The following is a 13,549-nucleotide window of genomic DNA, read 5'->3' as shown; positions in this document are numbered from 1 at the left end:
CCTCGGGGGGGTCCTGCCTGGTTTGGGGGGGTCCTGCCGCGACATGCCCGCCGCCGGGCGGCCCGGGGGTGCTCGGCTCGGGGGTCCCTGTACCGGGGCGCGGCGGCGTCGCCCCGTCGTGCCGCGGCCCCGTTCTACCGGGGAATCCTCCGGGGCGCGGCACGGCCCCCGCCCCTCCCCGGCCCCGGGACGGATCGGTGCCCCGGGACGGGTCGGTGCCCCGGGACGTCGCCTTGCCTCTCGGGCCGGCCACATCCCCGGTCCTGGCGGCTGCCATGGCAACGCCCGGGTACCGTGATTTCCCTCATCCCCCCGTTGCCTGGTTACCGGCCCCCCGTGCGGGGAAGGACGCCCCGGTGGACCGGCCGTCCCCACCGGAGCCCACCGCGGGTAGAGCCCGGGCACGCCCTGCCGTTCCCTGTTTGCCCCGGGCTGGCTGGGTGCGCGGGGAGCTCCGGGAACGGGGAGGTAAATCCTCCTCTCCGAGTGTCTGGCAGCGCTCCGGCTTCTGTTGTTAAATATTTTAGTAACGCCGTAGCGATACACAAACAGTGGAGTGCTTCATCCCGGGAAGGCGTAGCAGAGGGAAGGAAGAGCGTGTCTCTCTCGGGGTGTGTAATTAATGCTTCCTGGAGAAACAGATATCGGAGTCCATGTGGCGGAACTCGGATCTTGCAGGAACATTTCAGTGGGAGGGAAAGTGACAGGTGGTTTGTGTGGATGTGAATAAGCTCTGCAGCGTGAAGGAGCAGCCTCTCGGGAAAAGCTGCCTGTGGATTAGGGCTCGGAGCAGCCCCTGCACCCATTCCAGCCAGCCCACGCTGCTCCGAGGTCCTGTTGGGTCCCGGTGGGATTTTGGGTCCCCCTGGGTGGTTTGGCTCCCAGTTTGAAGTGAAGGGGAGCCCCGAGAGCCCTGCCCGGGTGCAGCAGGAGCGCGGCTCCGAGATGGAGCGATGGGAGCGTGTGAGGGAAAGCTGCCAGCGTAAAGCACAGTGGCTGCGGAGCCAGGGCACCTGTTAGAGCAGGGACCTGCCGGAGAGTACCCCCATGCCTGTGAGGTGTGGGGCTGGCTGCACCTTCCCCTCGTGACGCTCGTGTTTCACGCTTGCCTTGGGATATTAGCTGCCTCCTCGAAACTTACCCATTCGGGTACACGGTGGAGCGTCACGGTTTTGCCAGGAGTTTGGGCTTTGGTGTTGAGGACAATTCCCCAGCGCAGGGAACTGGCAGCTTCGGGGCCGGCTGTTCCCCCGTGTTTGCCTTTCGGGCTGTTTGTGTGTTTCCAAAGCCCAAAGAGGCCACCACGCTGCGTGGCTCCGTGTCACCACACCTCCCCGAGCATGGGGAAGGCACCGCTGGCACCGGGTGGCACAAAGGCATCCCTGCTCGTGGCGAGCAGCCATAGCCGGTGGCAGGGACGTGCCCGGCAGGGACTTTTCCTTGCCTTGTGCTCGGTGGTGGTCGTGGCTGACGGCAACAGCAGAGGAGCGAATGGAGAAAATGTCCGCTCTCTGATGCTGTGCTGTGCGTGGCAGCGTCGTGGCACCCGGGACACGCGGCAGCTTGAAACAGCTTCTGTTCTGTGTTTTCCAGTGACCTGGATTTCTCTCACCACTGGGACCTGCCAGGTAACCCCTGCTTTTTGAGTGACCCGTTGTGCTCCCGTTGTGCTGGTGCCCAGCCGTGTGCCCCACTCGGGGCCCAGGGTGTGGGGCAGGGTGCGAGGAGGGCTGGGGAGCGCTGGGTGCGGAGGGAGGACAGGACAGTTGGAGCAGGTGCAGGGCTCAGGTTTACGGCGCCCGGTTATCTGTTAAACAAACGAGGAGAGCGCAGGAGCAGCAGACTCCCGACGGGAGGAGGTGGTGGTGTTTACTGCTTCCCCGGAGCCGAGGGCTGGGTTCCCTGCCTGTTGTACTGACACCAGCGCTGCTGGGCAGCCATTAACTCGGCAGTCATTGTGCTGGAGGTCTGCCTCAGATGCAGGGCTAGCCTCACTCTTTCCGTGCTCGCTGCTTCTTTTTTGGGGAAACGTGTATTGTCGGTGTGGGCTGGGACTGCCGCTGAGCCAGATGCGGCCGGACAGCTTTGGCTAAGGCTCCTTGATGTTTTAGGGCTGGTTGTCTGGGGCTGGAAGGCAGGAGGCGAGGTGAGTGCTGGGTAGGGGTGAGGGATGCAGCACGGGGTGTGCTCGGAGCCTCGCCGTGTTCAGCCGTTCCCTGCCACCACGTGCTCCTGCAAGCATGGCCCCGTCCATGGGGGTCCATGTGTGAGTCTTGTTCAGCAGAAGCCGGAGTGAAATTTGGGTTCTTGGGGCTCCCAGAGAGGGTTTCCTTGGGATATCCTCTGGTTCGGGAAGATACCCCAAACCTGGTCTTCTATGCAGTCAGCCTTTCAATCGGCACCGAATTTGGGGAGTGCCCTCCACATCAGAATGGTGAGGGCTGGAAATCTCTCCTTCTCTCTCATTTAGGAGCACAAGAGGCACATTAATAGCCAGATTGATGCTGACGTGAAATGGCAGAAGAGCCCATCTATGCGTAGCTGGAAATGTCCATTCACACATGCACACTCTTAAATGCTCCAGGCAACTGAGCACTGCTGTCACGGTCTTGGGGGCTTTGCAGAGTAAGTAGAGATTTTAACTAGGTCTGATCTTCGGGAGATGCCCTGAGGACTCCTGACGGAAGGAGGAGGCTGCCCGGCGTTAGGCTGTGATGGCTGAGACTTGACAGGGCTGATCCATGCAAAACAACGATGAAGAAAAGGGGACTTGAAGATTCAGGGCCGTTACAAATCTACCTGCCTTGCTCTGGCATGATTTGCCGCGCTACGGAGAGCTTAATTGGTGGGCAGGAGAGAGCGGGGCTGTCTGCCCAGATTTCCCCCCAGCTCCTCTATCTCTGGCGCACACACCCCAACCCAACGACACGCAGAATTGCAAGGAGGGATTATCCAGCCGCGGGAGGCTGGGGGAGAGCTGTGACTGTGCCTTGCATGGAGCGGAGCATGTTGGCCACGAGCTCGGCAGGGAGGCAGGTGGGCAGTGAGTCACCCGGCCGGCTCTGCTGGCTGCCAGGCGGCTCCCGGCTCCGGCCACCCCGAGCCCAAGCACAGCCTGGGGAGGTGGCTCTTGTGCTGGGCAGGATGGACCAGGGCACTGCTCTGGGGGCTGCTAGCCCTGGCTGGTGGCCACAGGGGCCGGGCTGTGCTGGCTCCTCTGGCCCCAGGGCCAAGCAGGATACCCCAGGGTGATGCTTCCCTAGGGCAGGGAGGGCAGGAGGTCCTGCCAGCATCCAGGGGTGAGGGTGGCTCTGTGGGCACCACCTGCAAACCCTCACCATGGGGCAGGTGGAGCCCTGGCTGCCTCTGTGGCACGGGGCTAGTCCCTCAGCCTGGTCGTGTCCCCATCCTACCAGAGAGGGGTTGGGGGAGAGCACAGGTAACCCCCAAACAGCAATCTCCACCTACTCCCTCTGTCTGCGTCGTCACCACCTTCACTCTCCTCAATGCCTGATGTCCTCCTCCTGGCACCTGCTCTCGCTCAGCTGTGCAGATGGGGATTTAGGGGTAAATCTATTTGGTTTCCCCCCTAAAACCACAGATGGGGCTGAGGTGAGAGGGAAGGAGAGCTCTGGGCACCGCTGCCCCGCTTCCTGTGCCGCGCTGCCCCTCCCCGTATTCAGGCAGATCTTGCAGCTCTAACAGGAAAAAAACATGTTTTGATTCAAGTCTCATGCGAAGTGCTCTGTTCCCCGTGACCTGTACGGGTGCGTGGCTGCTGCCTTTGGTGATCACAAGCTTTGTGTCACTAATAATGGGGAGAAAACGGGGCCGTGTGGGTGAGGAGCGGGCTGTGGTGGGGACCAGGCTCGGGGCTCTGTCACTTATAGGGCAGCTCTTGTTTTTCCACTGCCTTTGTGTGGAGACAGAGCTGGATTCAGCGTGGACGGAGGGCAGGGAGAAGCCCCTTCCTGCCTTGGACACGGCCGTCTAAAGGCGCGAGCAGGGAAAACGGCAAAGCCTTTGCCGTGTTTGCTCTTCTCACTTTATTTCAGCTTCATGGAAAAGTGGGTGGGCCAGCTTGAAACAACGCAAAAAAAACCCCCAACAACAAACCCACCCAAACCTGTGGCACTTTGCAAAGCATATGCTTCCTTGGAGGAGAACCACGCTCCAGAATGCCGTGTTTGTTTTTTCTAGCCGGGACTCCGCCAATCCTGCTGGTTAACTCCTGCGGGGAGACGTTGCAGCCTGCGGACGTGTGTGAGTTTTGGGAACCGAGTTAGGAAAAAAAACCAACAAAGACCATATGTGTGCTGTGTGCTTGGCTTGGGGGAAAAAAAAAAAAAAAGAAAAAAAAGAAAAACCTAACCTAGTGAGCTCTGCTGTGCTAAATGCAAGGAGCCAAGATCAGATCAGAGGAGTGGAAACACCGTCTGGGGCCGAGCGGGGCCCCGGCAGCTGCGGGAGTGAAGCCTTGGGCTGGGAGATGCTCTCTTCTGTTCATTTTGGCAAAACCCACCCCGGCAGCCAGCAGCATGGCTGCCCGGGCCCTAAAACACCTTCCTGGGTGGCAACGGGAGCACCCCGAAATAGAAGAGGTGTGAGGGGGTGTGTTGCAGCTCACGTGTGATGAGTGATTCAGGCTGAGTGTGCGGGGTGAGAGATGGTGCTCGTGGGAGCCCCAGGGCTGCGGGAGGGGAGTGAGAGTGGGGTGAGGGCACCTGGCTGCCCCCCTGAACTCACACCAGGGCTGTGGATAGGAAAGCTCTGCCCCAGGGAGAGGGTTCCCACACACCTTGGCTGGGGCGGTGGAGCGCAGGGCAGGGCAGGGATGGTTGTGAATAATGCAGAATTCCCCAGTGTGTGCTCTGGGGGGATGTCACCGAGCTGCTCCTGCAACAGTCAATGGCAAAATAAACGGTAAAAATCTGATGAATGATTTGTTCAAAAAATCAAGGCGCCATTAATGTGCCACAAGAGCCAATTAATACTGTTCATCTAGCGACGGCGTGTGCTGTATTGCATCTCCTCGTGCACGTACACCCCCCTCTCATCGGGTAATGACACTGATTTTGCGCTGGCAGCCTCGGCAGTAAGCAGATAAAGGACGTGGGGGGAAATGTGCAGCTACAAGTTACTGTATCACCAGCTGTTGGGTTCTTTTGTACGTGTTTCTAAGACCTGGTAATTATCCAGAATTACGTGCCTCAGCAAACGAGAGGGCTTGTCTGGGTGCAGGGAGCCAGCGGCACGCTCCAGCGCGGCGTGGCAGCGCAGCCCCGCGCCACACAATGGCAGCGCCAGCTGCGGGCGAGGGAAATTAAACCCTCCGGCGTTCAGATAAACCACGTTTGCTTCAAAACGACGAGACACGGAAAGGGAGGGAAGGACAGGAATCGTCATGGGAGGCAACTTGTTAATGATGAACGCGCCGGGCGCTGGGAACGTGCTCCCCGCGTTGGCAGGGCTGAACGTGGTGATGCTTCCTCCGTAGGCACGACGGGAGCTGGCTCCTGAAGGCAGCCCCGGGACCAGCGAAACACCACGGGGGCCAGCTTTGGTGGGCTGGTGGGCACGGCTGAGCCCGCTCCCCGGGCGCCTTCCCGGCGCAAAGCGGGACAAGGACCTGGAGCAGGATGTGGGGGACCCTGGTGCCCCAAGGAGCCGGGCTGGAGCAGCTGAGCTGCCTGCCCCCCGTCGCTGGCAGCCGGGGCGGGCTGGGATGGAGCTCGCATCCAAATCAGGTCAGGCTCTGGAGGGGCTGAATAGCAGCACGCTGGGGATCTGCATCCATCAGCCAGCTGAATTCCTGCTCTGTCGAGGGCCCCTTTCTTATCGGCACTAATCCAGCGCAGCAGCTGCAGCGGCTCTGTAGCACTCGGTGCTATCAGTGCTGTGCAGGGCGCCCGATAAACCCCCCTCCCCTTCCTCTCCTGAGCCCACAGCGAGCCCTCTTCGTGCTCCCGCACCATGTATGGCCACCCAGCCCCGTCATCGGGGCGCTTACTGACCTCCTGGCAGCCGCAGAGCACAAACAAGCTGAGCCAGGCAGCCAGGGGGGCAGTGCCCACCCTCCCTCTGCACCCCCAGCCTGGCTCCCTCAAAGAAGACACGTCTGCCGAGCCCTCTCCCCCCGGGAAGAGGTGTCCCCCACTCGCAGCCACCCACCAGGATGGTGGCAGTGCCCTGGGCAGGCTGGCAGGATGGAGAGCAGCCTGGCCCCTCAGGAGGAGGAGGAGGAGGAAGGATGCTGGTGCCGGCCCCGCTGTGCTTGGGGACAGTTTGTAGGTAGCGTGTGTGCTGCCAGGGCCCTCCCTTGGCAGGGCAGCGGTGCCTGGTGTCGGCTGGTCCCGAGGGTGCCCATCCCCAATGGGTGCAGCAGCAGCTCGGGACACGGAAATGTGCAGCCCTAAGATGGCAGGGACTGTCACAGCCCCTTGCTGTGCCCAGGCTGGCATCCCTTGAGACGGGTCCCTGCTCCGGTGGGTGTCCCCAGTGTGTGGGTGCTCGTGAAGGGGCAGGGAGAGGCCCGGGGGTGAGGGGGGCACCGAGGGGTGTTGATGGTCTCTCCTCTGCCGCAGGTGAGCGTGGGGAGCCGGGAGGGGCAAGTGCAGCTTCCAGCTCGTGTCCCACCAGGGCCACTGGCCTCATTGTAGGAATGTGCTGTAATTGCTATGCTAATTGGGACAAATTAAAGTATGGCGCTGGGTGAAGGGCACGGCACTGACCTTGATGGAGAGATCACAGCCCTTGTGCTGGCCCCATTGCCTGCAGTGCAACCTTGCCACTGCGCCCGGATCCGTGCCAGGAGCGGAGCCAGCAGTGGAGAGGTGGTCGAAAACACACCACAGAACCCCACAAAATCTCTCTCTCTCTCTGCTCAAACCCTTCCCCTCCTTTGCACCTGTGAGCCGCTGTGTCCCCGTGGGGCTGGGTGCTGCCATGGCCAGCCTGGCTCCTTCCCCCAGCTTGGGGGGCAAGGGCTGCGCGCAGGTGGGCACCGTTGCCTGTAGTCCCTCCCGTGCCCCCCAACCCCATCGCGGTGTCCTCCACCAGCCCCCCGGGTGCTGAGCCCTCTTCCCTCTCTCGCAGCGGCCATGGAGGCAGCGCTGATCTTCCTGTGCTCCCTGCTGGTGCCGGCGGCCGTGGCAGACGGTAGGTGCCAAGGGTTTTCCGCATGCGGGAGGTGGCAGGGGTGAGGGAAGAGGCTGCGTGGCCCCAAGGGACAGCCACCCCTCCCGTCCAAGGGGGCTGGAGTGGCACGGGGGGGCTGCAGGGCCTCACTTCACACCCTCTCTCTGTTTATTTGCAGTGGCCACCCAGGAGAAGGAGGAGGACCCCTTTAACTATGGTGAGCATCGCCGTGCACGGGGCTGGGCGTGCTGGCAGGGACACGCGTGCCTGTGCCATGGGGAGCAAAAGGGGCTGCCCCCCTGCCCTCAGCCCAGCAGCAACAAGCCCCTGTGTCTCTTCCCCCCAGATTACCAGAGCCTGAGGATCGGGGGGCTGGTGTTCGCTGTGGTCCTGTTCACTGTGGGCATTCTCCTCATACTCAGTAAGTCGGGGACCAGGCGGGTGCCGGGCGTGGGGGGCGGCTGTCGGGAAAGGCCGTGGCCCCTTCCCACTGTGGCCACACTCATGGTGTTTCTCTCCCCTTGCAGGCAGGAGGTGCAGGTGCAGTTTCAACCAGAAGCCCAGGTGAGTGAGGGCAGCATCTCCTTTGGAGAACCCGTCCAAGGAGAGCTCTCCCTGCACTCCCTCCTGCCGCTGGCAGAGTGGCCGTGCTCCCCGAGCACCCCTTTCGGGTGCCTGGTGCCCCAAGAGGAGGGATGCTCTGCTGCAGAGCTCCTGGGGGGAAAAGCAGCTTCCTCGGCGTGCCCCTGCCCTCTGGGGCATCCCTCTCCCCGGCATGGGGTGCAGGTCCCACCGTTCTCACTCTGCTCCTCTTCTTGCAGGGCTCCGGGGGACGAGGAGGCTCAGGCTGAGAACCTGATCACCTCAAACGGTAAGGTCTCCTGTCCCACGCCGCGTGTCCTTTGCCCCCGCTTCTGCGTTGTACCCACCTGCCCACAGGGCACCCGGCCGTGGGCAGGGGCTGCAACCTCTCTGCTCTTCCCTTGGCAGCCACGGGAGCGCAGAAAGCAGAGAACTGACCAAGAGCCATGTGGTGAGTCCCGGGGCTGCCACGGACCAGCCCAGGCCAGCCTGAGCGGTGGCACCGGGCTGTCACAGCCCCAGCGCTGGGAAGGAAGTGGGGGGTGGCTGGAGCTGTGCACAGGGGGTGACTGCGGGCGCTGAGTAGACCAGTCTGCTGGGACTGGGCAGCTCTGCCCCCCAGCACAGTGCAGGAGCGAGCACTGGTAGGGACCACGGCAGGGAAACACGCTGGGCAGGTCCCGGGTGTCCCGTGCTCGGTCAGCCCAGCAGGAGAAGGAACCATCTGTCCAGATTTTCCTTTGCATTGCATTGCCTTCTGCTTCTCCACCCCAAAGTGGCTCTATTTTTAGGGCCTCTGGAGAGCTGAGTGTGAGTTCTGGGGGGCTCCTGGGGTTCCCCCGAGCTCCTGGGCTGTGGCCCACGTTTGGAGTGGGGGGAAGGCTGGAGCCCGTGCTGGTGGGAGCGTGGTTTGTGCTGCTGGTGGATGGTCCCCGCGCAGGGGAAAGGCAGCGGTGCTGCTCCCGGCCTGACTCGCTGCTCTCCTCCCCACGCAGACCCAGAGACCCGAGGAGAGATGCTCGGACCGCAGATGCCAGTGGCCTGCGAGGCGACTGAAATCGCAGCAGCAGGTCCCTCTAAGGAGGGGCAGAGCTGCCGTGTCTGTGTTACCCCCTGTACTTCAGCACCGGTTCTCTGTTTACTAACCCGACTAAACTCCGCTCACCGTCCTCTCTGCCTCCAGTGGTGTGTAATGTTGATGTGAGATGATCATTACCTCTAGGGCTAGTCCTTGCTGATGTTGTAATAGTGACTTTCTCTTCACCTTTCTCGTGCTGTGCGTGTGATTCGGGCTCTGTACGACTGGCAGGCGCTGCCACCCCCCCCGCCCCCAGCCCGGGAAGGGGGGACGCAGGGCAGGGGGACACAGGCTGCCCGGGGGACCCCTGGCTCCCTCCACCATTCCCCATTCTGCAGCTGGGGGCTGGTGGCTCACCCCGGCTGGCTTTGGGCAGGGCTCAGGGGCCAGTGGAGCGTTTTGGGGGCTTGCCCAGCGTGACTCTGGACCGCGCGTTGCCATTTCAGCAATAAATCCTCTTGTGCACCCCCAGCCCAAAGGCAGCCGTGGTGGGGGGGGCGAGCCAGAGGGGACATCCCACGGGTGGTGGCACCTGGGTGCATGTGGGATTTAAGGCTCCCCTTCCTCACCTGCTTGGCGCTGCCCTCTCTGTGTCCCTGGCTAAAACCGAGCCGGTCCGCGTGGGATGCTGTTTTAAAGGTGAGGAAAACACCGGGGTGGCAGAGAAGCCCATGAGGTCCCCCGGCACGGTGACACTGTGAAAGAGGGTGGGCTGTGTGGCAGTGACCCTGCTAGCCAGCACAAACCAGCTCCTCGCCAACACTCTGCCAGCCCGCGGGACAGAGGCGGGCGGGTTAAACAGTCTCTGAGGGCTAAAGAGAAACACGGACTGAACTAAAGACCCCGTCCTTGCTTGTCGCGGGCAGGGAAGGAGCACCGCCATTTCCTCCTGGTGCTCCCTGCCCTTCCCGATGCCTTGTCGCTCCCTGTGCCGTGCTCTGGGACGCGGCCACCCGTGTCCTTGCTGTGTGTCGTCCCGTGGCGCTTACGTGTCGTCAGCCCCTCTTGCCTCCTGCCCCTCCTGCAGCCAGCAGCGCACGGGGCTTTGTGGTGCCCAGAGTCCATCGTCACCTTGTGCCCGCTCCTGGGTCGGAGGCAGACCTGTGAGTCTGGCCCCTTCCCCAGGCCCCTGGGCAAGAAAAACCGTGGCCTCAGCTGGGGCTGGGGACTTAATCGTGGGCGCTTTCTGAGGCAGGGCCAGCCTGGGCAGCAGTGGGGGGCTGCACAGAAACACGTCAGGGATGCCGTCCACATCTTCTTGTCCTCCAGGATGGGTTTGAGAGGGTTTTCTGCTGTGCCCACCCCACGGCGGTGGCCCTGCCTCCAGCGTGGGCTGTGTCCCTGTCTGCTTTGCATCCCTCTGTGGGGCTGGGAAGTGCTCTCTGTCCCGTCTGTGGGAGGCAGAGGGGTTGTGTCCCCGGTCCTGGGTCCCTTCCCTTCCTCCCGGCTACGGCAGAGAGCTCTGCTCCCCTCCTGCCCCCGCGCAGCCCGGCCCCTGAGTGTCAGCTCTGTGCGTGTCCCGCGTCGGAGTGCCCGTGGTGTCTGTAGTGTGCTGTCGGTGTTAACACGAAACAAAGAAATCCCTGTGGTGTGTAGAAACGGCAAAATCCCGACTGTTGTAAAATAAACTGAGCTATTGTGTTTCCTTTTAAATAGGCGAGTGTGCTGCTGTGGTGAAGGACTGGTGTGTTCTGTGCTGTGACCCAAAACTGGGGGGGGAAGGAATAAAATATCGTTTCTATCGGTGCCTGGCTGCCTCGTCTCAAGGGCCGGGGCGTTTCCAAGGCTCGGGGGGAAGGCTGTGGGGAGCAGGATGGGGCTGGGGGCTCCTCCTCTGCTGGGCGAGCAGCTTCCCACGCCGTCCTGCTGCGGAGGGGCCGAGTGGCACCGCGTCCCCCGGCCGGCACAGCCGGGCTTTGTGCTGGCAGCGGCGGGCTGTCCCGTCCCCCCTCCCCGCCGCCCTCTTTTCTGCAGCCAGCAGCAGTTTCAACAATAGCCAGCCACCCTGTGAAGGGAGCGGCCGGCCCCGGCTGTGCAGCCCCGAGGGACGCGGGCACAGAGCCCCCCTTGTCCCCTGGCCTTTTGGGAGCCGACGGAGGGGGATGCTGGGCACCGCCTGGGCTCGGTGACAGCGGGAGGGCCCCACGCAGCACCCTCCCAGGGCTTGGCTTCACCCCACGGTGCCAGAACAGAGCTGCCAAGGGCTCCTTTGCCCGGGCACGGCGAGGGGAGCGCTCCCTGGGGCTGGCTCCCCCCGGCCACCGCAGCGCTGATGGGCTCGGGCGCGTGACTGCGGCTCGCTGATTGCCAGATTAGAGCAAACTGGATTGAACAGCCCGCCTGGCAGCTGGCCTGGGCACCGGGGGTCGGCACAGCCCCGAGGGGCGCAGCATCCCGGGTACCCACTGCCAGGCAGGGATGCACCACTGGCATCGCTGTGCCAGGGGGTCACAGGGACCCCCAGGATGGCTCGACAGCGGGCTGGCAGGCACTGAGCAGGCTGTTGCGGGGACAGGGCACGCTGCCCGCTTCTCTCCAGCAAAAGGCAGTCACAGCCCGTCCCCGAGCCCATCCCTCTGCCCCCCGCCTCGGGCTCGCCTCTGCAGCGGGAGGTGAAGCCCAGCTGGTCTGACATTTGGAAAGCTGGGGCAGGGACGCCGGTGGCTCCGGGGTGCCCAGCTCGCTGGCACGGTGGGTGCTCACCCTGCCCTCCCATCCATCCCCTCCCGGGCCTCCTTTCCAAAGGTGGGCGGGAGCCCTGCGCCTCCCCTCGTGACTGCGATAAACATTACACCGCGGCCGTTAATGTTTAATGAGGTTTGTCTCCCAATTAATGTGCTTTCCCGTGGGTGCCCACTCCCAGAGCGAGACACCCGCCGGACGGCACGCTGACACGATGGGTGACGGTAAGGGTGCTCCGGAGAGCGGGGCGGGTGGCAGCCACCTACCCAAAAAGGGCTTCCCTGGGGGGGACAGGCACCTTCACGGGGGCATCCCCATGGGAGGAGCAGGGCTGGTCGCCCCCATCCTCAGGAGCCTGCTCGGGGGAAGCTCTGGCGGAGGATTTGGGGGAGATGTGGGGATGAATCCCCAGAGCCCTGCAGCCCACTGGTGCGTCGCTGCTGGCTGGTGTTTGGCTTCTCGGGGGGATTCCTCCTTCTGAACGGCTCCTGGCAGAGGGACGTGCAGTCAGGTAAGGTGTCTTGAGCGGTGACACGCAGCCATCAGACGGATGAGCCTGCTGGTGTGGAAGGAGGCTGGCAGGACGTGCCCCGCTGCAAGGTCTCAGCCCGAGGGGTTGTTTGGCTGCGGGAGCGGAGCCATCGCTGTCCTGCCGAGTCCGATGGGCAGCAGCAGCTCTTCCCCGGGGCACCATGGAAGCTGCTCTGCTGATGGCGCAGCCTTAGCAAATAGCAACCAGCTGCTGCAAATAATCAAGCTGGGTTCCCCTCTGCAGCTTCACCTGGAGCTCCAGGACTCCTGTGCATCCCGTGGATGCATCCTGCGAACGCACCGTGAACTTTAAACTTCCTGGGGGCAAACCCAGGAATTTGGGAATCCTTTACCTGCTCAGCTGGACCTTAAGGAAGTCAGAGCCCTCTTGCTTACAGTCTTCATTCCTGACCTTTCCCACCTCGCCTCCCCATCCTGGCGCCCACTGCACGCCCAGGCTCTGGCTCTCACTTGGATTTCTCCTCTTTTCCAGAGCAAGTGCCCGAGCAGGGCCTGGACAGGTTCAGCTACGGTGAGTGCGTGCCCTGTGCAGCCCGGGGGCTACGGGCAGACCCCCCCCACGCTTGCCCGTGGGCTCCCAGCTGGGCTGACGCCTGCTCGGCTCTGCTCTTCCCCAGACTATGAGACCATCCGCAACGGGGGGCTCATCTTCGCCGTGGTGGCGTTTGTCGTAGGGCTCCTCATCATCCTCAGTAAGTGCCTGGGGTGGGCTGGAAGCCCCCCTCAGCTCTGTTCCCCGGCACACAGCCCCTTCTCTGCTCTTCTCCCTCTGTGCCAGGCACTGGCTGGGTGCTGGGGTGGGATGGGGGGCCCCACCACGCAGGGGGTGGGCATCACCCGCGGCCGGGGCCGCCTGGGAAATTTCCACCTAGGCAAGCTCCCAACAGACAGCGAGTTGGGAGGGAGACCACATAAATATTTAGCGTTTCCCTGCCAGCGTCAAGGCTTCGGAGGGAAGGTCACTAATTAAAAATAGCAGAGAAAACTCTGACGTTTCCAGAGTGAGAAACCAGCTTTCCCAGAGCCCTCAGACCTCGGCAGCTCCCAGAGAGACCTGGTGCCAAGCAGTGCAGGGCACTGCCCACCTTGCTCCATGGGGCCAGGGGTGGCCACAGCATCACAGCTGCTCACGGTGGCTGGTCCCAGCGGTTTTAGGGAGAAAAACTGCCTGCATTTGCAATCATGAGGGCAGTGTGGAGAGACATACATCTGAGCGGGCTCTTGTGGCTGGTGTTTTGCTGGGCAGTGCCAGGGGCTGAAGGTTCGGGGTGGCCCATGGGGGGCTGGCTGGGCAGCACGGCTGAGCTGAAGGCCAGGAGGCAGTACGTGGGGTCGGTGTCTCCCCACACCGGTGGGAGCCGTGCAGGAGGCCAGACCCAGCGTGCAGGCAGGGGGCTCGGAGCTTCCTGCAGGAGCCATCCCGGGGGTCCCTGCCGAGGGGACAAGCCCAGGAGCAGGACTGCTTCACCGGAGCAGAGAGGGGCAGGTGAGATGGGGGGGGGGGGGGGGGGGGCCACC

The 13,549-nt window shown here is 62.9% G+C and overlaps 2 protein-coding genes across 8 annotated transcripts in view; both read left to right on the top strand.

Moving 5' to 3' along the window:
• Positions 1-1,215: 1,215 nt before the first annotated feature.
• On the top strand, positions 1,216-10,542 carry LOC106892418 (FXYD domain-containing ion transport regulator 6-like). 7 transcript variants are annotated; one of them, XM_014949612.1, is made up of 10 exons: positions 1,216-1,628; positions 2,471-2,625; positions 4,201-4,263; positions 7,096-7,158; positions 7,316-7,354; positions 7,484-7,558; positions 7,665-7,701; positions 7,959-8,008; positions 8,128-8,170; positions 8,715-10,450. In XM_014949612.1, exons 2-9 carry the CDS (start codon positions 2,562-2,564, stop codon positions 8,154-8,156), a joined length of 420 nt encoding a protein of 139 aa, XP_014805098.1. In that variant the 5' UTR covers positions 1,216-1,628; positions 2,471-2,561; the 3' UTR covers positions 8,157-8,170; positions 8,715-10,450. The 7 variants fall into 7 exon arrangements, with proteins under 7 accessions (XP_014805098.1, XP_014805102.1, XP_014805099.1 ...); XM_014949616.1 differs by lacking the exon at positions 4,201-4,263 and having other exon boundaries at positions 1,232-1,628; XM_014949613.1 differs by lacking the exon at positions 1,216-1,628 and having other exon boundaries at positions 2,078-2,625.
• A 1,041-nt stretch (positions 10,543-11,583) lies between these two features.
• Positions 11,584-13,549, top strand: part of FXYD2 (FXYD domain containing ion transport regulator 2) — a 2,982-nt gene continuing 1,016 nt past the window's right edge. The window contains exons 1-3 of the mRNA XM_014949618.1: positions 11,584-11,703; positions 12,504-12,542; positions 12,649-12,723. Coding sequence (XP_014805104.1) covers positions 11,610-11,703; positions 12,504-12,542; positions 12,649-12,723 — 208 coding nt within the window. The 5' untranslated portion in view covers positions 11,584-11,609. The remainder of the gene's footprint in view (positions 11,704-12,503; positions 12,543-12,648; positions 12,724-13,549) is intronic.

This window comes from Calidris pugnax, unplaced genomic scaffold (genome assembly GCF_001431845.1).
Source record: "Calidris pugnax isolate Ruff unplaced genomic scaffold, ASM143184v1 scaffold180, whole genome shotgun sequence".
NCBI lineage: Eukaryota > Metazoa > Chordata > Aves > Charadriiformes > Scolopacidae > Calidris > Calidris pugnax.
Note: the sequence above shows the minus strand (reverse complement) of the source record. Positions and strands in the feature narration are given on the sequence as shown.

Excerpts from the sequence above, each read along its gene's own strand:
- LOC106892418 (XM_014949611.1), top strand. The coding sequence starts at position 6,702 with ATGGCGCTGGGTGAAGGGCACGGCACTGACCTTGATGGAGAGATCACA. Across the intron at positions 7,355-7,483 it reads GGAGGACCCCTTTAACTATG|ATTACCAGAGCCTGAGGATC; the intron begins GTGAGCATCGCC and ends TCTTCCCCCCAG. Across the intron at positions 7,559-7,664 it reads GGGCATTCTCCTCATACTCA|GCAGGAGGTGCAGGTGCAGT; the intron begins GTAAGTCGGGGA and ends CTCCCCTTGCAG.